The following is a 27006-nucleotide window of genomic DNA, read 5'->3' on the forward strand; positions in this document are numbered from 1 at the left end:
TAGGGGTGCTATTCGTCAACTTTAAGACTCAGTCAGCTTTTCCTAATTCACGTGTTATATAATCCTCTTATACAGCTCAGTGATACCTTTTTGAGCCGACTACTCCAAACTAGAGAAAAAAAAACACTCTAAGAAAAGAAAGTAAATAGACATCTTGTCTAGATCAGGGATGGTCTTCACAGAGAGGTGGTCTTTAAGACCGGTTTCACTGTGTATAACTCTTATTTATTGTTATTAGTATTAAGACTATTGCTAGAAATGCTTTAGCTAAAGATATTATTACTATTATTAGCTCCAATTTAGTATCATGGCTGGGCAGCTCTTTTTACTATACGGATATGTAGGGTAGTGTTTTCCAAACATTGTGTCTCCAGCTGATGTAAAACTACAACTCCCAGCATGCCCGGACTTTGGCTGTCCGAGCATGCTGGGAGTTGTAGTTTTGCTAAAGCTGGAGACACACTGTTTGGAAAACACTGATGTGGGGAAAGGGCTTCTAATGACTCCTACATGCTGGCCTTCCACCCACAGATGGGACTACCAGGTCCTGGGCAAAGAGCTTGGTCAGAATATTAAAGGGGTACTCTGGTGGAAAACACATTTTTTTTCAAATCAACTGGCTCCAGAAAGTTAAACAGATCTGTAAATTACTTCTATTTAAAAATCTTAATACTTTCAGTACTTATCAGCTGCTGTAGGCTCCAGAGGAAGTTGTGTAGATCTTTTTGGCCTGACCCCAGTGCTCTCTGCTGACACTTCTGTCCCTGTCTGGAACTGTTCAGAGGAGGAGAGGTTTGCTATGGGGATTTGCTCCTGCTCTGAACATTTCCTGACACGGACAGAGGTGTCAGCAGAGAGCACTGTGGCCAGACAGAAAAGAACAAACTCCACTTCCTGTGTAGCATACAGCAGCTGATAAGTACTGGAAGTATACTGATGCTAATTGCTCCATACAGATTATTGGTGATTTATTTCAGGAGTTAGACACAGAAACGTATTTGCAGCTAAAAAGTCAAGTCAGAAAAAAGTTAAATGTGTTTCCTACATAAAGTGGCCACTAGAGGGCCACCATGTGGAATCCTAGCCTTAGAGTGTTTATCCAGGAATAGAAAAACCAAGCTTATTTTTTTCCATAAAACAGCCCCACCCCTGTCCTCAGCTTGTGTATGGTCTTACAGTTCAGTTCCATTGAAGTGAATGGAGCCAAATTGTAATACCAAAAATAACCAAAACAAACAACAGAAGGACCCAAAACAAGCAGCAGATTTAACATCAGTTAAGCTAATAAGTATTGAAGAAGCCTAAATTTAAAAACCCAGTATTAATTTAGCCTGCCAAGTGCCTGTTTACTACATATGTATATATATCCACCGGTATACACAGCATCCTGTATATAATGGTGGGTTCATCTGTAGTATGTATGCCACTAACCAAGAACAGGGAGCTTAGCTGTAATTTTTTCAAAGCATGTCATGTAGGGGAGAAACATGTTAGGCCCCATTCAGATGTGTGTCGTCCGGCAGCATTTCCCTTTGGCGCTGTAGAAAAAGCATTAGAGGGAAACTGATTGTAGACCTGATCTCATTTATTTGAATGGTAGAGTTCACATTCATCTGGCATCTCAAGTTGGACGGTGGAACAAGCCGCTTGGGCACTGGGCTGAGGAACGCTTCTTGCTATGTTCCCCTGTCCAGCATGCACAATTAAAGGGGTTATCCAGGAATCCTAAGGCTAAGTTTCCACTTGGTTTTTTTTCTGGCAGTGTTTGGATATCTGCCACTGCAGTTTTTTAGCCAAAGTCAGAAGTGGATCCATAAGGGAGAAGTGGTGTAAGTCCTTCCTTTATATGTCCTATTCCTTTTGAATACATTTCAAAAACTGCAGCGGCAGATATCCAAAAACTGCCAGAAAAAAAACCAAGTGGAAACTTAGCCAAAAACAGACCTAATATCTTACACCACTTTGTGTGTGGTATTACATCTTGGCTCCATTCACTTCAATGGAGCGGAGCTGCAGAACCACACCCAACCTGGAGACAGACAGGAAGTGGTCTTTAAAAGAAATTACCTCTGTTTTTCGATTCCTGGATAACCCCTTCAATAAACAGCAGACCCTAAACGACAGATGCCAACTGGTGCACGTATGTCGCCAATTGGGGAATCAGTTGTGGCAAGTTTAGTCATGGAATATGTGAATCCAGCCTTAGTTGGGCACTGTGACATGTTTTAGAATATACAGGGTGGGCCATTTATATGGATACACCTTAATAAAATTGGAATGGTTGGTGATATTAACTTCCTGTTTGTGGCACATTAGTATATGTGAGGGGGGAAACTTTTCAAGATGGGTGGTGACCATGGCGGCCATTTTGAAGTTGGCCATTTTGAATCCAACTTTTTTTTTTTCAATAGGAAGAGGGTCATATGACACATCAAACTTATTGGGAATTTCACAAGAAAAACAATGATGTGCTTGGTTTTAATGTAACTTTATTCTTTCATGAGTTATTTTCAAGTTTTTGACAACTTATAAAATGTGTTTAATGTGCTGCCCATTGTGTTGGATTATCAATGCAACCCTCTTCTCCCACTCTTCACACACTGATAGCAACACCGCAGGAGAAATGCTAGAACAGGCTTCCAGTATCTGTAGTTTTAGGTGCTGCACATCTTGTATCTTCACAGCATAGACAATTGCCTTCAGATGACCCCAAAGATAAAAGTCTAAGGGGGTCAGATGGGGAGACCTTGGGGGCCATTCAACTGGCCCATTACGACCAATCCACTTTCCAGGAAACTGTTCATCTAGGAATGCTCGGACCTGACACCCATAGCAAGATGGTGCACCACCACATTATGGGTGTCAGGTCCGAGCATTCCTAGATGAATAGTTTCCTGGAAAGTGGATTGGTCATCGTGGGCCAGTTGAATGGCCCCCAAGGTCTCCCGATCTGACCCCCTTAGACTTTTATCTTTGGGGTCATCTGAAGGCAATTGTCTATGCTGTGAAGATACGAGATGTGCAGCACCTGAAACTATGAATACTGGAAGCCTGTGCTAGCATTTCTCCTGCAGTGTTGCTATCAGTGTGGGAAGAGTGGGAGAAGAGGGTTGCATTGACAATCCAACACAATGGGCAGCACATTGAACACATTTTATAAGTGGTCAGAAACTTGTAAATAACTCATGAAAGAATAAAGTTACGTTAAAACCAAGCACACCATTGTTTTTCTTGTGAAATTCCCATTAAGTTAGATGTCACATGACCCTCTTCCTATTGAAAAAACAAAAATTGGATTCAAAATGGCCGCCATGGTCACCACCCATTCTTGAAAAGTTTCCCCCCTCACATATACTAATGTGCCACAAACAGGAAGTTAATATCACCAACCATTCCCATTTTATTAAGGTGTATCCATATAAATGGCCCACCCTGTACAGCCAAGCACCTTGCTCTTGGTTAATGTTGTGCGTAGTGTAGATGCACCCATACTCATTATATACAGGACACTGTGTATGTCGGTGGCCACATATGTACAAATGTAGTAGACACACTTGGCAAGGTAGATTGATGCTGGATTCTAAAATTTGGGCTCCTCTTCAGTTGCAATTACCGTATTTATCGGCGTATAACACTCCTTTTTATCAGGGTATACCCGCGCACATACACACCCTCATTTTAACAAGGATATTTGGGTAAAAAAAACTTTACCCAAATTTCCTTAGAAAAATGAGGGTGTGTGTTATAGACTGGTGTGTGGTATACACCGATAAATACGGTAAGTGGAAAAACTGATAATTTTCGGTCCTTGACAGGATTTGGAAATTGTAATACAACACACAACCTGAGGACAGGGGTGGTGCTGTTTTAGAAGAAATGAGCAATGTTTTTCTATTCCTGGGTAATCTTTTTAAGCTGTAATCGCACCCTATAGTTACGCCCCTTCCTAAAACTCCCAGTTCTGTATAGTAAACACACCTAGATCCTGCCAGTTATGGGCATCCTATAGACAGTGTTTTTTGTTTTAGGATTTTTTTAATTTGAAAAATTTTTGCAAATAGCATAGTATTTGAGCCGTGTGTAAATCAGTGTTTCCCAACTAGGGTGCCTCCAGCTGTTGCAAAACTACAACTCCCAGCATGCCCGGACAGCCAAAGGCTGTCCGGGCATGCTGGGAGTTGTAGTTTTGCAACAGCTGGAGGCACCCTGATTGAGAAACCCTTGTGTAAATGTTGGTAATATGAGTAGATATCAGTTCATTTCACAATTACCTCCTCATTTTGGCATCTACAAATGACTTCTTGATAACTGGTGTAATATCATCATCATTCTGCTCATCCAAAGAACATTAGCCAGAAGGGATTCACCTGTCTTGTTCCTCCTGAGATTTACAGCTGAGCGGCACTGAGAAATGATATGTTCTACAACTAGGATTAGGAGATTAAGACATCCTATTGCTATGGTGTCCCCCAAGGCGAGTGACGATGTATAATTACGGATAGCTCGGGCGGATGTCACAAACTTTAATTGTGAATGTGAAAATCATATTTGACACCCACGATCCCCCTGAAGGGATAGGAGTGAGGTGGCAGGGGTGCCACCCCTCCTATCCCTGCTATTGGTGGTCTAGACGTGACACAATAGGCAGGGCAGGACGGGGAAACGACAGAGGACCGGCGCCGAAGATCCACTTACCCGTCGGTGGAGGCTGCAGGACGGGATCGGCTGCGGTGAACGGCGCGGGTGGCGATGTCGTGCAGCAGAAGAGGACGGCTCCCTGGATCCGACGGAAGCCGGTAAGTTGCCTAACAACATCTGGAGGGTTACAGTCTGAGACTGTAGCCCTCCAGATGTTGCAAAACGACAACTCCCAGCATGCCCAGAGAGCTGTTTGGGCATGCTGGGACCTGCAGTTTTGCAACAGCTGGTGGTCTACAGTTTAGAGACCACTACACAATGATCTCTATACTGCCCTTTAGATCTTGCAAAACTACAACTCCTAGCATGCCCACGCAGCAGTTTGCTGTCTGTGCATGCTGGGATTTGTAGTTTTGCAACATCTGGAGGTCCATAGTTTGGAGATCACTGTGCACTGGTCTCTAATTGTAGCCCTCCAGATGTTGCAAAACTGCAAATCCCAGCATGCCCAAACAGCAAACAGCTGTCTCGGCATGCTGGGAGTTGTAGTTGCGTACCTCCAGCTATTGCATAACTACATCTCCCAGCATCAGTACATGCTGGGAGTTGTAGTTTTGCAACAGCTGGAGACACACTGGATGGAAAATACTGAGTTAGGTAACAGAACCTAACTGAAGGTTTTCCAACCAGTGTGCCTCCAGCTGTTGCAAAACTACAACTCCCAGCATGCACGGTCTGTCAGTACATGCTGGGAGTTGTAGTTTTGAAACAGTTGGAGGTTTGCCCCCCATGTGAACGTACAGGGTACATTCAGAGAGGCAGGTTTACAGTAAGTTTCCTGCTTCAAGTATGAGCTGCGGCAAATTTTTCGCTGCAGCGCAAATTTCTAGCGAGAAGCTTACTGTAAAACCTCTGCCTGTGCGAATGTACCCTAAAAACACTACACTACACTAACACATAATAAAGGGTAAAACACTACATAAACACCCCCTTAAACTGTCCCCCCAATAAAAATGAAAAACTTATTGTACAGCAGTGTTTCCAAAATGGAGCCTCCAGTTGTAGCAAAACAATAACTCCCAGCATTTCCAGACAGCCACTGACTGTCCAGGCATGCTGGGAGTTTAGCAACAGCTGGAGGCACCCTGTTTGGGAATCAATGGCGTGGAATACCCCTATGTCCACCCCTATGCAACCCCTAATTTAGTCCTCAAATGCGCATGGCGCTCTCTCACTTTGGAGCCCTGTCGCATTTCAAGGAAACAGTTTAAGGCCACATATGGGATATTTCCGTACTCTGGAGAAATTGCACTACAAATTTTGGGGGGCTTTTTCTCCTTTTACCCCTTATGAAAAGGAAAAGTTGGGGGCTACACCAGCCTGTTAGTGTAAAAAAATAAAACATTTTACACTGACATGCTGGTGTTAAAAGGAAAAAAAGACCCCCAAAATTTGTAACGCAATTTCTCCTGAGTATGGAAATACCCCAGATGTGGGCGTAAAATGCTCTGCGGGCGCACAACAAGGCTCAGGAGTGAGAGTGCACCATGTACATTTGAAGCCTAAATTGGTGATTTGCACAGGGGTGGTTCTGCCATAAACGCAAAAAAAGAAATACCTACATGTGACCCCATTTTGGAAACTACACCCCTCACGGAAAGTAACAAGGGGTATAGTGAGCCTTAACACCCCACAGGTGTTTAATGAAAATTCTTCAAAGTTGAATGGAAAAATGTAAAAAAATAAAAAATTTCACTAAAATGCCGGTGTTTCCCTAAATTTTTCATTTTCACACGGAAAAATAGGAAAAAAGTCCCCCAAAATTTGTAACCCCATTTCTTCTGAGTAAGAACATACCCCATATGCGGATATAAAGTGCTCTGCTGATGCACTACAATGCTCAGAACAGAAGGAGCGCCATTGTGATTTTGAAGAGAAAATTTGTCCGGAATTGAAGGCCACGTGTTTTTACAAAGCCCCCATAGTGCCAGAACATTGTACCCCTCCCCACATGTGACCCATTTTGGAAACTACACCCCTCACATAATGTAATAAGGGGTACAATGAGCATTTACGCCCCACAGGTGTCTGACAGATTTTTGGAACAGTGGTCCGTGAAAATGACAAATGTAATTTTTCATTTGCACAGTCCACTGTTCCAAAGATCTGTCAAACGCCAGTGGGGTGTAAATACTCACTGTACCCCTTATTAAATTCTGTGAGGGGTGTGGTTTCCAAAATGGGGTCACATGTTCTGGCACCACGGGGGGCTTTGTAAACGCACATGGCCCCCGACTTCTAGTCCAACCAAATTCTGTCTCCTAAAGCTCAATGGCGCTCCTCCTCTTCTGAGCATTGTAGTGCGCCAGCAGAGCACTTGACATCCACACATTGGGTATTTCCATACTCAAAAGAAATGGGGTTACAAATTTTGGGGGTCCTTTTCTCCTATTACCCCTTGTAAAAATGTAAAATTTCGGGGGAAAACCAGCATTTTAGTGAAAAAAATTTTTTTTTTCATTTACACATCTGACTTTAACAAAAAGTCGTCGAGCACCTGTGAGGTGTTAAGGCTCACTGTACCCCTTGTTGCGTTCCTTAAGGGGTGTAGTTTGCAAAATATTATGCCATGTGTTTTTTTTTTTTTTTTCTGTTCTGGCACCATAGGTGCTTCCTAAATGCGACATGCCCCACAAAAACCATTTCAGAAAAACTCACTCTCCAAAATCCCATTGTCGCTCCTTCCCTTCTGAGCCCTCTACTGCACCCGCCGAACACTTGACATACACATATGAGGTATTTCCTTACTCGAGAGAAATTGGGTTACACATTTTAGGAAGATTTCTCTCCTTTTACCCCTTGTAAAAATTCAAAAACTGGGTCTACAAGAACATGCCAGTGTAAAAAAATGAAGATTTTGAATTTTCTCCTTCAATTTGCTGCTATTCCTGTGAAACACCTAAAGGGTTAACATACCTTTTGAATGTCATTTTGAATACTTTTATTGGTGCAGTTTTTATAATGGGGTCATCTGTGGGGTATTTCTAATAAGAAGGCCCTTCAAATCAACTTCAAAACAGAACTGGTCCCTGAAAAATTTCGATTTTGAAAATTTTGTGAAAAATTTGAAAATTGCTGCTATACTTTGAAGCCCTCTGATGTCTTCCAAAAGTAAAAACCTGTCAACTAGAGATGAGCGAACTTACAGTAAATTTGATTCGTCACGAACTATTCGGCTCGGCAGTTGATGACTTATCCTGCATAAATTAGTTCAGCTTTCAGGTGCTCCCGTGGGCTGGAAAAGGTGGATACAGTCCTAGGAGAATCTTTTCTAGGACTGTATCCACCATTTCCAGCACACCGGAGCACCTGAAAGCTGAACTAATTTATGCAGGAAAAGACATCAACTGCCGAGCCGAGAAGTTCGTGATGAATCGAATTTACTGTAAGTTCGCTCATCTCTAATGTCAACTTTATGAGGCAGTCATAAAGTAGACATGTTGTATATGTGAATCAATATATAATTTATTTGGAATATTCATTTTCCTTATAAGCAGAGAGCTTCAAATAAAAAAAATAAAAAAACGCAACATTTTCAATTTTCATCAAATTTTTGAATTTTTCACCAAGAAATGATGCAAGTATGGACAAAATTTTACCACTATCACAAAGTAGAATATGTCACGAAAAAACAATCTCTGAATCAGAATGAAAGGTAAAAACATCCCAGAGTTATTAATGCTTAAAGTGACAGTGGTCAGATGTGCAAAAAATGGCCGGGTCCTACAGTGAAAATTGGCCTGGTCCTTAAGGGGTTAAACAACCATATTACAAAAGGTCATTAATTTTCATCAGTAACAACATATAAAAAGTTTTTGGATCTGACAGTGCCCATTTAAATTCAAAGGTGATCTGTCAGCTAACTTGGTTAGCTAGTGTCATTCTAGTTTCATTCCCTATGAAATAGGAGTTCTGGACTTAAAGGGGTTATCCAGGAATAGAAAAACAGCTAATTTTATTTTAAAAACAGCTCCACGTCTATCCCCAGGTTCTGTGTGGTATTACTACTTGGCTCCATTCATTTCAATGAAACTGAGCTGCAGAACCGCACCCAACCTGGAGACAGATGGGGAGTGGTTTTCTGAAATAAATTTGCTCTGTTTTTCTATTCCTGGATAACCCCTTTAATTTCTTAAAAATCTACACACTTGCTCTGTTGTTCCCCCTGGAAACGTATGACTAATTTGACAACCAGGTATTTCCATTCCACTTACCAGTGCAGTGAGTCCCTACACATCACGATCATCATTAATTGGGCAGCTGAATTTGTTCAACAGAAATATGCTTGAAAGTTCATGTGTAGTTTATATTTATTTTTATTTCTACAGTAAAGCCGATCAGACCCTGAAACGGGTAGGATGCAAACGGTTACTGATGGGTCCCGACAGCCCCCATTCACTTGCATGGGATCCATCGGTGACCTGGTAATTTTACATGATTTTAGCGAAGAAAAAAATAGTGCTTGCACCATTTTTTTCTCCTCTAAGCTTGACGGAACTGCTGACGGAGCTCCACATAACAGAGCCCAACGGCAGTGTGAACGAGGCCTAATACATGTTTTTCTTGCATGTTCGGCAAAATGCTTTAAAATACTTTAAAAAATGTAATAACATTTGGAAGAAAAGGCCCAATTTACGTAAAACACGCCAAAGAATGGCAAAAAAAAGCTCCATAAAACAAAAAAAGTACATAAAATGTTCTGTCCCTGTGGGAGAGTGAAAATTTGAGCCTCATTTTGCATTTAAAAGAAAGGCCCCTTTCACATAACAGCCGTTAGAAAAGCCTCAAAAACGGATGTTAAATGGCCGTTGTAAAAAATCTCATTAAAGTCCATGGGATTTTCTGATTATCCGTTATGACCCGTTTTAGTCCGTCATGAATAACGGATGTTATTTGTGTCGGAAGAAAAAACGGCATATGCACTTATTTTTCTTCCGTCACAAGAAACGGGTAAATTAACAGTCATTATTTTTAACATTGAAGTCTATGGCAAACGGATGAGCCTTTATTTCATCCCTTTGCACCTGCTTTATAATATCCATTATTACTTCTGAGCATGCTCAGAAGAGGTGACATCAGCAGACTCCTGCAGTGCTGAGGGACTACTACTACTCCCATCATGGAACAGACTTTTTTCCATGATGAGAGTAGTAATTCCCCGGATCCTGGAGTCTGCCAGTGGCTGGGGAGACTACATTAGTGTATGTACTACTACCCCCATCATGGAACATACTCTGTCCCATGATGGGGGTTGTAGTACAGGAGCTGAGGTATTGATCGCACCGGGACCCTCTTCTGAGACCTGATGCAATTGTAAGTTATTAAAGAGGGGAGCGGGCGGCATGGTCCGCAACCCTGCCATGTACGATGTATTTTACTTTCATTTTTAAATTCCCCGCTGGAGGCCCTGGATGGCCGGTACTGAGAAGCGCTGCGGTATAGAATCGCTGGGGGGGGGGGGGGCGGTATATATCTGGCCCCCGCAGCACTTCTATATATCTCACCCCTGCTTTGCTTATATATCTTGCCCCCCCCACAGCACATTTATATAGGTACTGCCCTCCACAGCTCATATAAGTTCCCTCCGCAGCACACACCTATATATACGCACCTATATATAATTGTCCGCCCCGCTGCACTATCATAAACCCCTGGCAGCGCTATGAATTAAAAGTATTCTATTAGCAGTGCATCGGGCCGGGAAGCCGGCTGGCCCGATGTGCTGCTGAAAGAATACTTGTCTTTCATAGCGCTGCGGCGGCATATGTGCGTAGAATCACTGTGGAGGCCAGATAACGATATTTGTCATGCCCCCACAGTGCTTCTATAATCATATGCCTCTGCAGCGCTATGAATGAAAATTATTCTAACAGCAGTGCATCTGGCCAAGCCAGCCGGCGAGATGCGCTGCTGAAAGAATACTTGTCATTCATAGCGCTGCAGCGCAATCTGTATATAGATGCGCTGTGGGGGTCAGAAATATATCCATATGTCTGGCCTCCACAGCACTTCTATAATTATTTGCCTCTGCAGCGCTATGAATGAAAAGTATTCTATTAGCAGTGCATCTGGCCGGCGTGATGCGCTGCTGAAAGAAGACTTGTCATTCATAGCGCTGCAGAGGCAAATAATTATAGAAGCGCTGTGGTGGCCCGACAAATAGCGTTATCTGGCCCCCACAGTGCTTCTATGTACATATGCCGCCGCAGCGCTATGAAAGGCAAGTATTCTTTCAGCAGTGCATTGGGCTGGCCATCTCGGCAGTCTATGTATGTGGCTGTGTAGCAGCAGACCTTTCACAGTGCCCATACTGACCCCAGTGATCAGTGTCCTGCTGCCTGGATAACCCTGAGTCATCAGCTGCATTTTATGGGGAAAACAAGAAGCAAGTTTTCAATTTGCCTGCAGCGCCACCATTTGGTGATATGGAGCATTACACACTTCTCTTTGAAATCACTGAGCTACAGTTGAGTATAATAAAAGGTCATCTTTGTGATGCCACGTCTTTGGGCTTCAGATACCAATTGCACGTGGGCAAATGTTTATGCAAGTCAACCCCATGTGCAGTAAGGTTGTGTCTGTAGACCCCAGAACTGGATGGACCTGATGTTTATGCCAAACATTACCTTTCAGCAGTATTTCCTAACCAGGGCACCTCCAGCTGTTGCAAAACTACAACTCCCAGCATGCCCGGACAGCCAAAGGCTGTCCGGGCATGCTGGGAGTTGTAGTTTTGCAACAGCTGGAGGCACCCTGTTTGGAAAACTCCTTACAGCAGCTTATGTACAGATAGTGTACACTCTGCTTTACCAATCAATCCGCACTTTCCTGTGCCTTGGTTTCAGAGAATTATTTCTCTCCTGACAGAACAGCCATGACCACACATTAGGCGACGTTGCACAACTGACTTTTTGTCCATTACCTCTCAGCGAAGGTTATTGAGCTGTTTTTTTTTTTTTATAGTATATTTTTAGTTTACCTCTTGGTGTATGTCAGCTCCAGGTTACTGTTGCTAGCTATACAGAGCTCACATGGAATAGTCTGGGGACCCGATGCACATGTGGCAGGCTACCTGCGCCCAGTCCTGGTGAGGAGGGAGTAGCGCTCTGTATATTTTCATAAGCAGCCATTAATACGCGCCCCTCCACACCCGGCCGTTCATCATGTAAATTGAGAATTTCTGTGAGTTACTTGCTGTGCAGTCCAGTGCGGCAGCGCCTGAACAGATGAAGGGTTACTGAAGTGGATGCTATTCACCCGCACACAATGGAAGATTTCCTACTCATATTGTACTTCTCCTTCTTCATATGCCTCTGCGCTTTAGTCTGTCTGTATTTTTCAGGATGCCAGGAGCTGACCTATAAACACGAAGGTAAAGAAATTGCTAACATATTGTCTGCGTAGGTCAGGGGTGTGTATGTATGTGTGTGTGTGTGTGTATATGTGTATATATATATATATATATATATATATATATATATATATATATAGATTATTTATATAAGTTATTTATTTATATATATATTTATATATTTTATATATATATATATATATATATTTATTTATATATTATATATATATATTTATATTTAGTGTGTATTTAGTATAATTTGTCAATTTGTCTATTTTTATATATATGCTGCACGCAGATGTAGCAGAGCTGACTTTGCCAATTAACTCTCGAGTAGCGTGTTCTTTACACTGATCACTGTGCATTGTTTTAATTCAATTTTCACTCAATTAAGATTTAGTACCATGTTTGTTTGCAGTCCTATGTAAATCCTCTTCGTGATATCATGATGCCTTGTGCCAGGTGACGGAGTACCTTTATACACCTTTATACATGCCTTATTGGATATAGGGAAGTCTTTTTGATTGTAATTAGGCAGGAGGAGTGTGTGTTTTTTTTTTGTGGTGATTGTTTTTTCTTTTTTTCTTTTTGCTACATATACACCAGCGTCTTTCTATGTTTCACTTATGTTTAATTTTGCTGTATGCAAAAACGTGGTCAACCATGCATTTATTTTTTATATTATTTATTTTTTCTAAATAATGTAATCCACTGAAACTGATTCTATTTTTAGCATCCGTTAAAGGGGTACTCCGGTGGAAAACTTTTTTTTTTTTTTTTTAAATGAACTGGTGCCAGAAAGTTAAACAGATTTGTAAATTACTGTACTTCTATTTAAAAATCTTAATCCTTTCAGTACTTATTTGCAGCTGTATGCTACAGTTCTGTTTTTTTTTTGAATTTTTTTGTCTTGTCCACAGTGCTCTCTGCTGACTCCTGATGCCCATGTCAGGAACTGTCCAGAGCAGCATAGGTTTACAATGGGGGTTTTCTCCTTCTCTGGACAGTTCCTGATACGGACAGAGGTGTCAGCAGAAAGCACTGTGGACAAGACAAAAAAGAAATTCAAAAAGAAAAGAATTTCCTCTGTAGCATACAGTTGCTAATAAGAAGGGTAAAGATTTTTTAATAGAAGTAATTTACAAACTTTCTGGCACCAGTTGATAAAAAAATTTCCACCGGAGTACCCCCTTTAAAATATAACTTTTTACCTATTTAAATTAATAATAATAATTAAAAAAAAAGTTAAATGGAAGCAAAAACACAGCATGAACGTAGCCTTAGATTTGTGCAGAAAATCCTGCATTGGATCAGTGTATGTACAAAACAAAGTACACCCCAAAATATTATATAGAGTCTCTTTTTCAGATCAGTAGATCTGTTCTAATCTGGGGGTGGGGGGCTGTATGTTATTTGCACCTCCTTTGTAATTCTTTGCATTACAACAGGATCGGTATTAGAGGGTTAGGTAGCCAGGGGAGTGGCAATTTATAGGTTCAAAAAATGTATTTATTCTTTAAACCAATTGTTGCTCTAGGGCAGTGGTCTTCAACCTGCGGACCTCCAGATGTTGCAAACTACAACTCCCAGCATGCCCGGACAGCCGTTGGCTGTCCGGGCATGCTGGGAGTTGTAGTTTTGCAACATCTGGAGGTCCGCAGGTTGAAGACCACTGCTCTAGGGTAAACAAACGGAGAATGTATACTGGTATATCTAGCGATTAGTGGGTGCAAATAAAGGAGTGTCTATGTGACTGCTATAAAGTTTTATTTCATCATCTGAGACTTGTGGTGTTTTCAGAAACCCCTGAGGACACTAGAAGAGCCTGTTCACATCCATGCCATGCAGAATGGGTTCACGCACTGTTATTTGGGTTAGACCACCTATGTCACTGCTCATTCTGTTCCTCCTTGTTCATGAATGGAATGTCAGAACAACAGAGACCGCAGCAGAAGGAGTAGAAACCACATGTAGAGGAAACTGTGTTCTGTCATTTGTAGCTAAGAAAAGAATCTGTGCCATGTAGAATACGATATGACAGGGACATGTGAGTGATGAAATGTGCTGCGGCGGGGGAGCGATGTGTAGTCAGATAGCGGCATTTATGGCTGCAGTGTAGTCTACATGACTCCAGACATAAAGGAATATCTATACATACACCTGGGGCTGATCATACTTCATCTATGGGCACTGCCAGATCACATCTGTCACCTGCATCTCCTGCCCCAATTATAGGAGCGCTCTGGGCACTCTGGTATATGTAATGCAGGGCCTGAGAGGGTGATGGCGCTAGGGAACCAGACAGCAGATACAGTCCATGCGTCATGCACTGCCCTTAAAGGGGGTTTCCCCTGGCTTACACTGGATCCTAAAATCAGAACAAAGGAATTCTGAGTTTCTTCTTTGGAGGATAGATGGATGGGTGCCCTTTTTAGTGCTGATATGTTAAAGCTTGACGTTTTAGCAAAAATTCTACAGTTGTCCTAGTGTTAGGTCCTCATGACAACACTTCCTGGACCATGTTTCTGCCAGGATCTATTCAGTTTGGACATTGTGTGACTGCAAATTAGCTTTGACATCAGTGAGTACATATATATATATATATATATATATATATATATATATATATATATATATATATATATATATATAGTAGTGGTCAAGTTACAATATTGTTCCTTTATGAATATATATATATATAGCTAAAAAAAGAATAGAGGGAACACTTAAACAACACAATGTAACTCCAAGTCAATGACACTTCTGTGAAATCACACTGTCCACTCAGGAAGCAACAGTGATTGACAATTAATTTCACATGCTGTTGTGCAAATGGAACAGACAACAGGTGGAAATTATAGGCAACTAGCAAGACACCCCCCAATAAAGGAGTGGTTCTGCAGGTTGTGACCACAGACCACTTCTCAGTTCCTATGCTTCCTGGCTGATGTTTTGGTCATTTTTGAATGCTGGCGGTGCTTACACTCTAGTGGTAGCATGAGACGAAGTCTACAACCCACACAAGGGGCTCAGGTAGTGGAGCTCATCCAGGATGGCACATCAATGCGAGCTGTGGCAAGGTTTGCTGTGTGTCAGCGTAGTGTCCAGAGCATGGAGGCGCTACAAGGAGACAGGCCAGTACATCAGGAGACATGGAGGAGGCAACAACCCAGCAGCAGGACCGCTACCTCTGCCTTTGTGAAAGGAGGAGCAGGAGGAGCACTGCCAGAGCCCTGCAAAATTACCTCCAGCAGGCCACAAATGTGCATGTGTCCACTCAAACGGTCAGAAACAGACTTTATGAGGGCCCGAAATCCACAGGTGGGGTTGTGCGTACAGCCCAACACCATGCAGAAGGTTTGGCATTTGCCAGAGAACACCAAGATTGGCAAATTCGCCACTGGCACCCTGTGCTCTTCACAGATGAAAGCAGGTTCACACTGAGCACATGTAACAGATGTGATAGTCTGGAGACGCCGTGGAGAACGTTCTGCTGCCTGCAACATCCTCAAGCATGACCGGTTTGGTGGTGGATCAGTAATGGTGTGGGATGGCATTTCTTTGGGGGCCCGCACAGCCCTCCATGTGTTTGCCAGAGGTAGCCTGCCTGCCATTAGGTACCAAGATGAGATCCTCAGACCCCTTGTGAGACCATATACTGGTGCGGTTGGCCCTGGGTTCCTCCTAATGCAAGACAGTGCTAGACCTCATGTGGCTGGAATGTGTCAGCATTTCCTGAAAGAGGAAGGCATTGGTGCTATGGACTGGCCCGCCCGTTCCCCACACCTGAATCCGATTGAGCACATCTGGGACATCATGTCTCGCTCCATCCACCAACGCCACATTGCACCACAGACTGTCCAGGTGTTGTCGGATGCTTTAGTCCAGGTCTGGGAGGACATCCCTCAGGAGATCCTCCGCCACCTCATCAGGAGCATGCCCAGGCATTGTAGGGAGGTCATATGACTTTTTAAGGCCATTATATCAAAGTTGGATCAGCCTGTAGTGTGATTTTCCTCTTGTGATTTTGAGTGTGACTCCATATCCAGACTTCCATGGGTTGATAAATTTGATTTCCATTGATAATTTCTGTGTGATTTTGTTGTCAGCAAATTCAACTATGTAAAGACGAAAGTATTTCATACGATTAATTCATTCAGATCTAGGATGTGTTATCTTAGTGTTCCCTTTATTCAGATAGGGAATAAATTGTATTAGGCCGGAATACCCCTTTAAGAAATCCTGTTATCTGGCCTGTATTTTTATGGAATGAAAATCCAGGTTTGCTAGTGGGGCCTTTCATCCCCAGCCAGGGCTACTCCAGGCTTTTAGACTAGCCCAGATCAGCACAGGTGCTAAAGACGGCTCCTCAGTGATCTTTAAAACTAGGGGAGACTCAGTCTTCAAATGAGGCTGTGAAGAACCTGCATCAATGTTGTGTCTGGAGGTTTGCAGTCTCAATAAAGGGGGCATGACTTTGTGACTGCGATGTTTATTTTGCGAAGTGTGAAGACTGTTTATTTTGTTATTGAAACATAAAGACAGGAGAAGCCCTGTTCAAACATTACTTCTGTGTCCCTGTCTGTGACTGTAATTTTGCTGTTGTTTTACTGGTTCTACAGAGCTAATCTCCCAGAAAGGTCACTAAAGTTTTTTTAAGTAGATTTAAATTTATCCACATTTTCTGTTCATTCTGTAAATAACAACTCCACTCCCAAAATGCCTGCTAATGTGAATGTAATTGACTGTACACTGCCAGTTTACTGTTTGGTTTGTGTTGGCGCTTGTTAATTGTTGTTTTGGTTGGGATCAATGTCGCGTTCTGCAGCAGCAGGCATATAACATGGTGGAATACTCCGGAGACTCTACACAGCATGCCGCTGGGTACAGTAACACTAGTAACGCCTGTCCCAGCATCTCCCAGCACCATGGAGCCAGTCATCACTGGAACATATTGTGACACCTCACCTGGTGCTTAGTGAATGTGTTGTGACTAAACTCCTGACAATTACTCTCATGCTGCTCATGTGTCCACTGCCAACAATAGTACAATTCCCTTATTACGGCATCTGACAGTCCAGAAATTCTCTCATCACTTCTTTTCTAGATTAGGCTGGGTTCACATCACGTTTTTCCCTATACGGGACCGCATATGGCTGGGGGAAGCTAAAAACTTGCGCTCCTGTATCCCCGCCGTATGCGGCCCCGTATGTAATTCATTTTAATGAGCCGACCAGAGTGAACCGGTCGGCTCAGTTTTCCCCGTATGTGGTTTTCTACCAGACCTAAAACCGTAGTCATTCACGGTTTTAGGTCCAGTAGAAAACCGCATACGGGGAAAAATTAGCTGACCGGTTCTCTCCGGTCGGCTCATTGAAATGAATTACATACGGGGTCGCATACGGCAGGGATACAGGAGCGCAAGTTTTTAGCTCCCCCCAGCCATATGCGGTCCCGTATAGGGAAAAACGTGATGTGAACCCAGCCTTACCTGGATTATCGCAAACCAGAAAGCAATGCTATAGTGGAAGAAAACATATATATATTTAAATTAGCTCACCACACCACCTTCACAGGTAGTGTGTCCTGCAAAACAGCTCAGGCTCCATTTAAGAACTCTCAGAACTTATTGGGATTTATGCCAAGCCAGAACTCTCTCCAGAAGGAAAGAGGACCCATCTGCAGACAGCTGTTTCAGGGTGATTGAAAGAGCTTTATTGTCCGTTCAGTCATTACAAGTCATACAATAAATTACAGTCACACAAAGCATGATAGTACAATACACAGCAAAGGTTCCCTAAGCTATACATCGCACATCATGCTACTCTAACACTCCACTCAATCCTGTAATAGAAAAGCACAAAAGATCGAACAACAAAATAATACAATCTGTGATCGGGGTAGGGGTGTGGGCGACTATGTGGGGGTGGGGAGGGGGCGGATCACAGGGCCAAACTGCTGGGCTGTATCTTCAGGGAGACATGGGAGAAGGAGAGGGGTCTTCACTCCTCTTCTTCCTCATCAACGGCCGGGCTGTCCAAGATGGAATAGTCTCTGAGCAGGCTCTTGATGAACCTGCGGCAGTCCCGGACGGACATGTTTTCCCTGTTGATCACGAGGCGGTTCCTGGCAAGCCACACTGCGTCCTTAAAACAGTTCATAAGGCGCCAGGCCTCCACGTCATGGGTCCCAGGGAACTGACCGTAAAGCACCGAATGGTACGATAGGCAGCTCCTGGGTACAGAGTCTCTGAGTGCAGACAGCTGTTTCAGGGTGTTTGCCCCTCGTTAGTACAAAGCAGGGTGATCTGGCTTGGCTGTGGTGAGAGGCCTGTGGCTTTAAACGGGGTCAGTACTTTCCTCAGGGAGAGGACACCTCTTCAGGTGTAATGGAGATTCAAGTTAGGCCATTTAGCACTCCGCGGGCTTCTGGGTAAAAAAATATTTTAATTAGCTCACCACACCACTTTATAATATATATATATATATATATATTCTGGACCGTCTTCCCAGAGGTTTTCTATCACTACAACAGTGGCCTACAACCTTTCCAGCTGGTGCATAACTACAATTCCCAGCATCTTCTGAATGCCAGGGGTATGCTGGGAGTTGTGGTAAAAACTATTCTAAAACTGTCTGATAATCCAGCAACTGTCAGGCCATGTTAGTGCCCCATTAAAGGAGTACTGTAGTGGAATATAACTTATCCCCTATACACAGGATGGGGATAAGTTATAGATCACGGGGGGTCCTACCGCTGGGGCCTCCTGTACTGGGCCACAGCTGTCCGCAGGACGAAGGCGTTCCCTCCCCGCATGACGCGGTGGCCGAGACACCCCCTCCATGTATCCCTGAGAGATACATTGAGGGGATGTGTCTACCATGGCTTCCTGCTAGGGAAGGCTAGGCACTTCCTGCGGATTGTCGGAGCCCCAGCGTTTGGACCCCCGTGATCTATAACTTATCCCCTATCCTTCGTCCATTTGAAATTGTAGATTTTACATTTTTTTTTTATCTGTAAAAATGTCTAAAATTCCTTTTTTCACATTGTCAATATGGGGTATTGAGTGATATTGGGGGGGGGGGGGGGGCTTGATGGATTTTTTATTTATTGATTTATTTTAGCACAAGGCGTCAATGTAACAAAATGTGAATAAAGTATAAGGGCCTAAAAAACTTTCCGTATGTATGATAATGAAGGTCTTGGCAGTATCGGAAGGTCCTTTGTAATAGGAAACAGAAATATCTGGTTTAACCAGTTGATGCCTGTATAAAAGAGCCCTAGGTATAGTTCCTTCTCACTAGTAGTGTATCATAATTAAAGGGGTACTCCACTAGCCAACGTTTGGAAGTAAATGTTTTGAATGCTGTTTTCACGCTGACGGGGTCGGCCTTTCCCCTCGTGACATCACGGCCACGCCCCCTCAATGCAAGTCTATGGGAGGGGGGATGACGGCCATCACGCCCCCTCCCATAGACTTGCATTGAGGGGGCGTGGTCGTGATGTCACGAGGGGTAAGGCTGACCCCAGCAGCATGAAAACAGCATTCAAAACATTTACTTCCAAATGTTGGCTAGTGGAGTACCCCTTTTAAAGGGGTTGTACAGGTTTAGAAAAACATGGCTGCTTTCTTCATGAAACAGCGCCACCCCTTTCATTGGATTGTGAAGTGTTGCAGCTCAGCTTATTGTAGTAAATGAGGGTTTATCTACAATGTCACACACAGGGAACATATTGATGCATGTCGGGGAAAAGCTGTCTACTTGCACTGGGTAAACCTCTGCTCTCATTTTTAGAGGCATGTTGTGGAGACGTTTTTTGGATTTGACGAGGAATCCGTTGATTCAGAAACCTCATCCGTCGCCTCGTACAACACTGATAAGACGGACAGGACACCAGCAACGCCTGAGGAAGACATAGAAGACGTAAGTGACTTCTGCTGCCGCTGTAGCGATTTTATATCACTTATGCTAAATATATACTTGGTGGAATTATTCACCCTGCCAGATGTACGGCAATATAAACCAATGATCCATTCTGCTAATTTAAAGTGTACCTGTCATTAACAAAAACTTTTTATATAATGTAGTTAATTCCATTATATGTATATTTGTAATGTAAATTGGTTAAAAAATGTGTATATTTTTGTCCCTACAGCTAATGTCTGTGTGTCTCTGTGAGGAGTCCAAATACAGGAAGTCTGAATGGACAAGCAGTGCCCTGCTTATCCTGCCCTCACTTCCTGTATTTGGACTCCTTACAGAGACACACAGGCAATAGATGCAGGGACACCGTTTTTTTCAGTCAAAAATACTTTTTTTTAAAATCTATTTATATTACAAATACTGTATACATAAAACGGTATTATCTACATTATATAAAAAGTTCAACATGTTGTTATATGCAATTTTTATTATGATTATACTACAACTACAGTTACTGGGCTTAATGTATCAAAGGATAAAATTATAGAATAACTTCTGTGAAAACAAGAATTTTACATGAAGTCAATTGAGAAAGGCATAGGGTGTGCTATGGGATAAGAAGGTTGCCTCCCTGGGCCTTGGATATTAAAGTCTGGTCTTGATGCCCATAGTAAACAGAGCTCACCTTTGAATTCTGCTTGTACTTTCTTAGGTTTCTATAGATAACAGTCAGTTATTCTGTCAGATAATTTAAATATTTGGGGTGGAAAAAAAGATGGGGATAGATTACGAATACTGGGAAATCTCTCAGCGATCATAAAGGGGTACTCCAGGGGGGAAATTACTTCTAATAAAAAATCATAAGCCTTCCAGTACTTACCAGCTGCTGTATGCTCCAGAGGAAGTTGTGTAGTTCTTTCCAGTCTGACCACAGTGCTCTCCGCTGCCTCCTCTGTCTTTGTTAGGAACTGTCCAGCGCAGGAGCAAATCCCATAGTGAACCTTTTCCTTCTCACAGAGGTGACAGCAGAGAGCACTGTGCTGATTTACAAGTCTGTATTTTCTGGCACCAGCAGATTTGAATCTCCCCCCTTTGTAGTGCCCCCTTAGTACTCCACTGGAAAACATTATTATTATTATTATTATTTATTTATTTATTTTTATCAACTGGTGCCGGAAAATTAAACAGATTTGTAAATGATTTCTATTTAAAAAATCTTAATCCTTTCAGTACTAATTAGCAGCTGTATGTTACAGAGGAAATTCTTTTCTTTTTGGATTTCTTTTTTTGTCTTGTCCACAGTGCTCTCTTCTGACACCTCTGTCCGTGTCAGGAACAGTCCAGAGCAGCATACGTTTGCTATGGGGATTTTCTCCTGCTCTGGACAGTTCCTGATACGGGCATCAGGTGTCAGCAGAGAGCACTGTGGACAAGAAAGAAATTCAAAAAGAATTTCCTCTGTAGCATACAGCTGCTAAAAAATACTGGAAGGGTATTTTTTTTTTAATAGAAGTCATTTACAAATCTGTTTAACTTTCTGGCACCAGTTGATTTAAAAAATAAATGTTTTCCAGTGGAGTACCCCTTTAAGTAAACTTTCCGACACTTGTTTTGGCATTCTGTGGGCAGCTTTGATTTCAGCTATGATTTATGCCAGTTAACTGCAGTGTCCCACACAATCTGTACAGTAGTGATCCCCAACCTGTGGCTCTCCCATTAGTGTTGTAGTCTTTCAACAGCTGGAGACCAACAGATTGGGGAACACTGCTGTAGACCCTATTTTGGATAAAAGCAGTCATTTTGTAAGCCCCTATCACCCCCCCCCCCCCTGTCTTTTTTCATTGTTGCTGAGCTATGATTTTCCTTGGATTAGTGATAGAGATGAGCGAACTTACAGTAAATTCGATTCGTCACGAACTTCTCGGCTCGGCGGTTGCTGACTTTTCCTGCATAAATTAGTTCAGCTTTCCGGTGCTCCGGTGGGCTGGAAAAGGTGGATACATTCCTAGATGAAAGAGTCTCCTAGGACTGTATCCACCTTTTCCAGCCCACGGGAGCACCTGAAAGCTGAACTAATTCATGCAGGGAAAAGTCATCAACTGCCGAGCCGAGAAGTTCGTGACGAATCGAATTTACTGTAAGTTCGCTCATCTCTAATTCGTGAATATATACAGGGCGCTGGTCTGGAGCCATGCTTGGAGAGTCTGACACGTTATAAAGAATGGTGTAGGCATTTGCATGATTCATATTTGATGATCATTTGCTCCATTATTCATTCACCTTGAAGAGCACTCCTAAGGAAGAAGCTGATTTAAGGTTTCGTCAGCTGACCCGAGAGTACCAGGCCCTGCAGAGAGCGTACGCCTTACTGCAAGAACAAGTGGGAGGAACGTTGGATGCAGAACGAGAAGCCAGGGTAATTTTCTTCTACATGCTCAACCTGGGCAGCACCTAGGATATAGTACAGTGTTTCCCAACCAGTGTGCCTCCAGCTGTTGAAAAACTACAACTCCCAGCATGCCCGGACAGCCAACGGCTGTCCGGGCATGCTGGGAGTTGTAGTTTTGCAATTGGGAGTTGTAGTGCTGGGAGTTGTAGTTTTGTAGTTGTAGTTTTGCAACAGCTGGAGGCACACTAGTTGGAAAACACAGATTTACACACGGCTCAAATACTAAGCTATTTGCAAAAAATGTTGGATGCCCATTACTGGCAGGATCTAGGTGTGTTCACTATATAGAACTGGGAGTTCTGGGAAGGGGCGTAACTATAGGGGGCGCTGAGGGTGCGATTAATGCGTAAAGAGTTTATCCAGGAATAAGAAAACATTGCTAATTTCTTCTAAAACAGCACCACCCCTGTCCTCAGGTTGTGTGTGGTATTACAATTTTCTAATCCTGTCAAGGACAGATCATTATCAGTTTTTCCACTTACCGTATTTATCAGGGTATACCACGCACTTATAACGTGCACCCTCATTTTTCCAAGGAAATTTGGGTAAAAAATTTTTTATTTATTTTTTTACCCAAATATCCTTGTTAAAATGAGGGTGCGTGTGTGCGTATATACCCCGATAAAAATGTGTGTTATACGCCGATAACTACTGTAATTACAACTGAAAACCTTGCTGGGAGTTGCAGTTTTGCAACAGCTGGAGGCACACTGGTTGGGAAACACTGATATAGTATGTCGCTGATAAATTACACCAAATTTTTGGTTTGGTTCGCCATTTCGTATCCATGCACACTATGGAATTTCCACCTGGGGAAGTTGTGTTCAATGGGATTCTGCTGAACTGTTAACAACGCAAAATTTTCCAAGGCGGGAAATTCAAGTTCTGGACTCCTCTGAAAGAACGAACAAGTTCTGTGCGGGAGCTGCATTGCCGTCAATGGGGACGGTGCCATAGTGTCGATTCATTTTGATGGCACCTGCTGCACACGGAACGTCCATCCAAGCCAGAAATATTCCATAGTGTGCATGGGCCCTTATCCCTTGTAGTATACTTGGAATTCTGAGAAAACGAAGAAAAAAAAATGTAAATCTCACTTTGCTATAAAGTTGTTTTTAGAACCTAAATATAAATAAGAAAAAAAAGGGGTACTCCCGATGAAAACTTTTTTTTATTTTTATTTTTTTAAACCAACTGGTGCCAGAAAGTTAAACAGATTTGTAAATTACTTCTATTAAACACTTAATCCTTCCAGTACTTTTTAGGGGCTATATACTACATAAGAAATGCTTTTCTTTTTGTATTTCTCTGATGTCAGGACCACAGTGCTCTCTGCTGACCTCTGCTGTCCATTTTTGGAACTGTCCAGAGCAGGAGAAAATCCCCATAGCAAACATATGCTGCTCTGGACAGTTCCTAAAATGGACACCAGAGGTCAGCAGAGAGCACTGTGGTCGTGACATCAGAGAAATCTAAAAAGTAAAGCATTTCCTCTGTAGTATACAGCCCCTAAAAAGTACTGGAAGGATTAAGATTTTTTAATAGAAGTAATTTACAAATCTGTTTAACTTTCTGGCACCAGTTGATAAAAAATAAAATAAAAAAACATTTTCCACAGGAGTACCCATTAAAAAAAATTAAAATAAAAAATTAACTCCAATAAAAACAGCACATCCAGAGGGTGCAGGCAAGTCTAGCACTAGGGTTACCAGGTCCAGAGCAATTATAAAAAGATAAGTGCAGCACAGCAAATGTCTACTATCAAAAAGTTTGTGTATTCCATTTCCAATGTTTCGGTAGCCTCACCATACAATTGAGGAAGGAAGCGCAAGGCTACTGAAACGTTGTCTGCTTTTTCTGCACTATGGAAGAAACTACCACGATTTATTTGGATACATTTGGTGTGCTGCCCTTATATATTTTATAATAGATGTATATAAAGCTAACAGCAGCATTATTTTCCCCTACACAGACCCGGGAACAGTTACAAGCCGACCTTCTGAGGTGCCAAGCAAAGATTGAAGATTTGGAAAACTCTTTAAGTGAAAAAGGACAGGTAACCGCAGGAGAAAACTCTCTGGATAAGCCGGTCTCTGTTCTTCTTTACACAATGGTTTTCAGCCTTGTATCTTGGTGGTGGGCAAAGTATTTGTAAGAATAATTCTCTTTTTTTTAAATTTTTTTTTAAGTACAATAGCTAGTGTCTTTTTTTCCATATAGGACTGTTGACTAAAACAATGACTTTTGAAGCTAGTGTGTAGCCTTTAAACTGTTCTGTGCGGTGTACTCTGCCAGAAAACATCTTATCAACTATCCAAAGGATAGGGGAGAAGATGTCTGATCACGGGGGTCCTGTGATCTCCTGGCTGGCAGCGACTGCTTCCGGAACGCAAAAGCTTGGAGCTTCTGTGTTCGTGATGTCATGCCATGCCCCCCCATTCATGTCTATGGGAGGGGGCGTGACAGCTGTAGTCACCAGTCATCCGGCATGGACCAGAGTTCGCTCCGTGCACTGGGGTGCTGCAGCGAAGATCGTGGGTGTCCCAAGCAGCGGACCCCCACGATTAGACATCTTAGGGGACAAGATGTTTTGTAGTGGAGTACTCCTTTAAGGGTCAACTTTCAACCTACGGTCACTGAAACAAGTTCCTTGACCTGCATATTTGTTCATGTGTGTAACTAGTCAACAGAATTACACTGAAAAAAGCCCACCTAAAGTGCCAATGAGAGTACAGAAAGTGACATCATGGGCACCCCAGAGGGCAGTGTATTAAGTTCACTTCTACCTAGTAGTTTGTAGAGAGCCCCTATATGGCTTTTTATTATTATTAATAATGATATTAAAGGGTTGTTCCCTTATTATTATTAAGAGTTGTTCATCAAATAATGAAATTATACAAGTTTCTAAAGCACTTTCTTTATTCATCAGGGTTTTTAAGACCCCCTGCTTGCTGCTGTTAGGGTAATATCCCGTGTACCCTATCAGGCCCTTCATCCATCTCTGAGCTTCACATTCATACAAGGAAAGACACACACACTACTGCTGCCCATGCCTTTTATTTATGTCCACAGTAGTATGTCAACCAATGGGATGATGGTACAATGACATGATGCGTTTCCATTTACGATACAGCAGAGTAGGCAGTTTAGACAAAACCTTCTAAGGACAGATAATATATGTATAGCACAGTGGTCTTCAACCTGCGGACCTCTAGATGTTGCAAAACTACAACTCCCAGCATGCCCGGACAGCCAGCGGCTGTCCGGGCATGCTGGGAGTTGTAGTTTTGCAACATCTGGAGGTCCGCAGGTTGAAGACCACTGGTATAGCATCTTCTCTTCTGGGAAGGGCAAACACAGCTTATAGGGCAATGGCTCAATACAGACAACTCTGGAACTCAGAAGAGTGGACAAGACTATTCTCGGAGATATAATGTATCATCTCTTCATCTCTCTAAGTGGTATTACACAAAGCTCATGGTGTATTTATATAGTGAATTATGTTTAAACTTGAATATACAAAATTACCATGTCATCTAGTAGGAAAGGGGATAAACTCTAATACCAGTACTGCAATTGGATTGAACCTGTGTGTCCATCACATTATCTGGACAGATTTAAATCCACTAAACAAAGCAGGGTTTCTACTAAATGCTGAGCACTCTTGAAAAGCACAAAGAATGAAAAAAAGTATATAATCAAATTGCATCATTTTCCATAGTATAGTAAGTAACCTTAGTGTATATTAGCAGTGCCCTAAAATGAAAACACGGTTACCTTTTTAACACTTTACTGTCTGCCCCTGCCAGCAGAAGGATGTTAGAAGGAAGGAGATGTGGTTGTTATTGAGATGAAGCAATACAATTGTATACAGCTAGAATGTGTTTTTGTAGCACAGCATGTTCCAGGACTTGTTCCAGATCCATTATTTGCTGTGACCTGGTTTTGCTCCTGTTCGTCTGCACATACAATGTAACACTTATAGGCTACTACTAGGGCAGGATTATCAATAAAGATATGACAGATAATCATGTACATTCATAGTAAATGCTTCTTAATATATTTATAAATATACAGTGTATAATCCCAGCGATAAAACACAAGACTTATGTAACAGGTACAACATTGTATTACAGTTGTGTTTCTGTGATGTCACCTTAAAGAGGTATTCCGGCCAAAGACATCTTATCCCCTATCCAAAGGAAAGGAGATAAAATGTCTGATTGCGGGGGGACCCTCCACGATCTCCGTGTAGCACTCGCATTCTATGCTGGGCTGCTGTTCCAGTCTTGGAAACCTCTGTGTTTTTGGGACTGGAGACGTGACGCCATGCCCCCTTGTGACGTCACACCACGCCCTTTCATTCATGTCTATGGGAGGGGGCTTGACAGTTGTGACCCCCCCCCTCGCATAGACATGAATGGAGGGGGCATGAAGTGATGTCACTTCTCCAATCCTTGAGACATGAGCAGCAGCCTGCCATAGAATGCGGGTGCTGCACGGAGATCTATCCTTTGGATAGGGGATAAGATGTCTGGCCGGAATACCCCTTTAAGCTCAAAATCACGTCATCCTGTCTGCTT

The 27006-nt window shown here is 42.5% G+C and overlaps 1 protein-coding gene across 12 annotated transcripts in view; it reads left to right on the forward strand.

Moving 5' to 3' along the window:
* Window positions 1–27006, forward strand: part of JAKMIP1 (janus kinase and microtubule interacting protein 1) — a 167264-nt gene that overhangs the window by 103263 nt on the left and 36995 nt on the right. For all 12 annotated transcript variants that reach the window (XM_056555118.1, XM_056555111.1, XM_056555115.1 and 9 more), the window contains exons 9-11: window positions 19846–19974; window positions 22262–22390; window positions 24396–24479. In XM_056555118.1, coding sequence (XP_056411093.1) covers window positions 19846–19974; window positions 22262–22390; window positions 24396–24479 — 342 coding nt within the window. The remainder of the gene's footprint in view (window positions 1–19845; window positions 19975–22261; window positions 22391–24395; window positions 24480–27006) is intronic.

This window comes from Hyla sarda, chromosome 1 (assembly GCF_029499605.1).
Source record: "Hyla sarda isolate aHylSar1 chromosome 1, aHylSar1.hap1, whole genome shotgun sequence".
NCBI lineage: Eukaryota > Metazoa > Chordata > Amphibia > Anura > Hylidae > Hyla > Hyla sarda.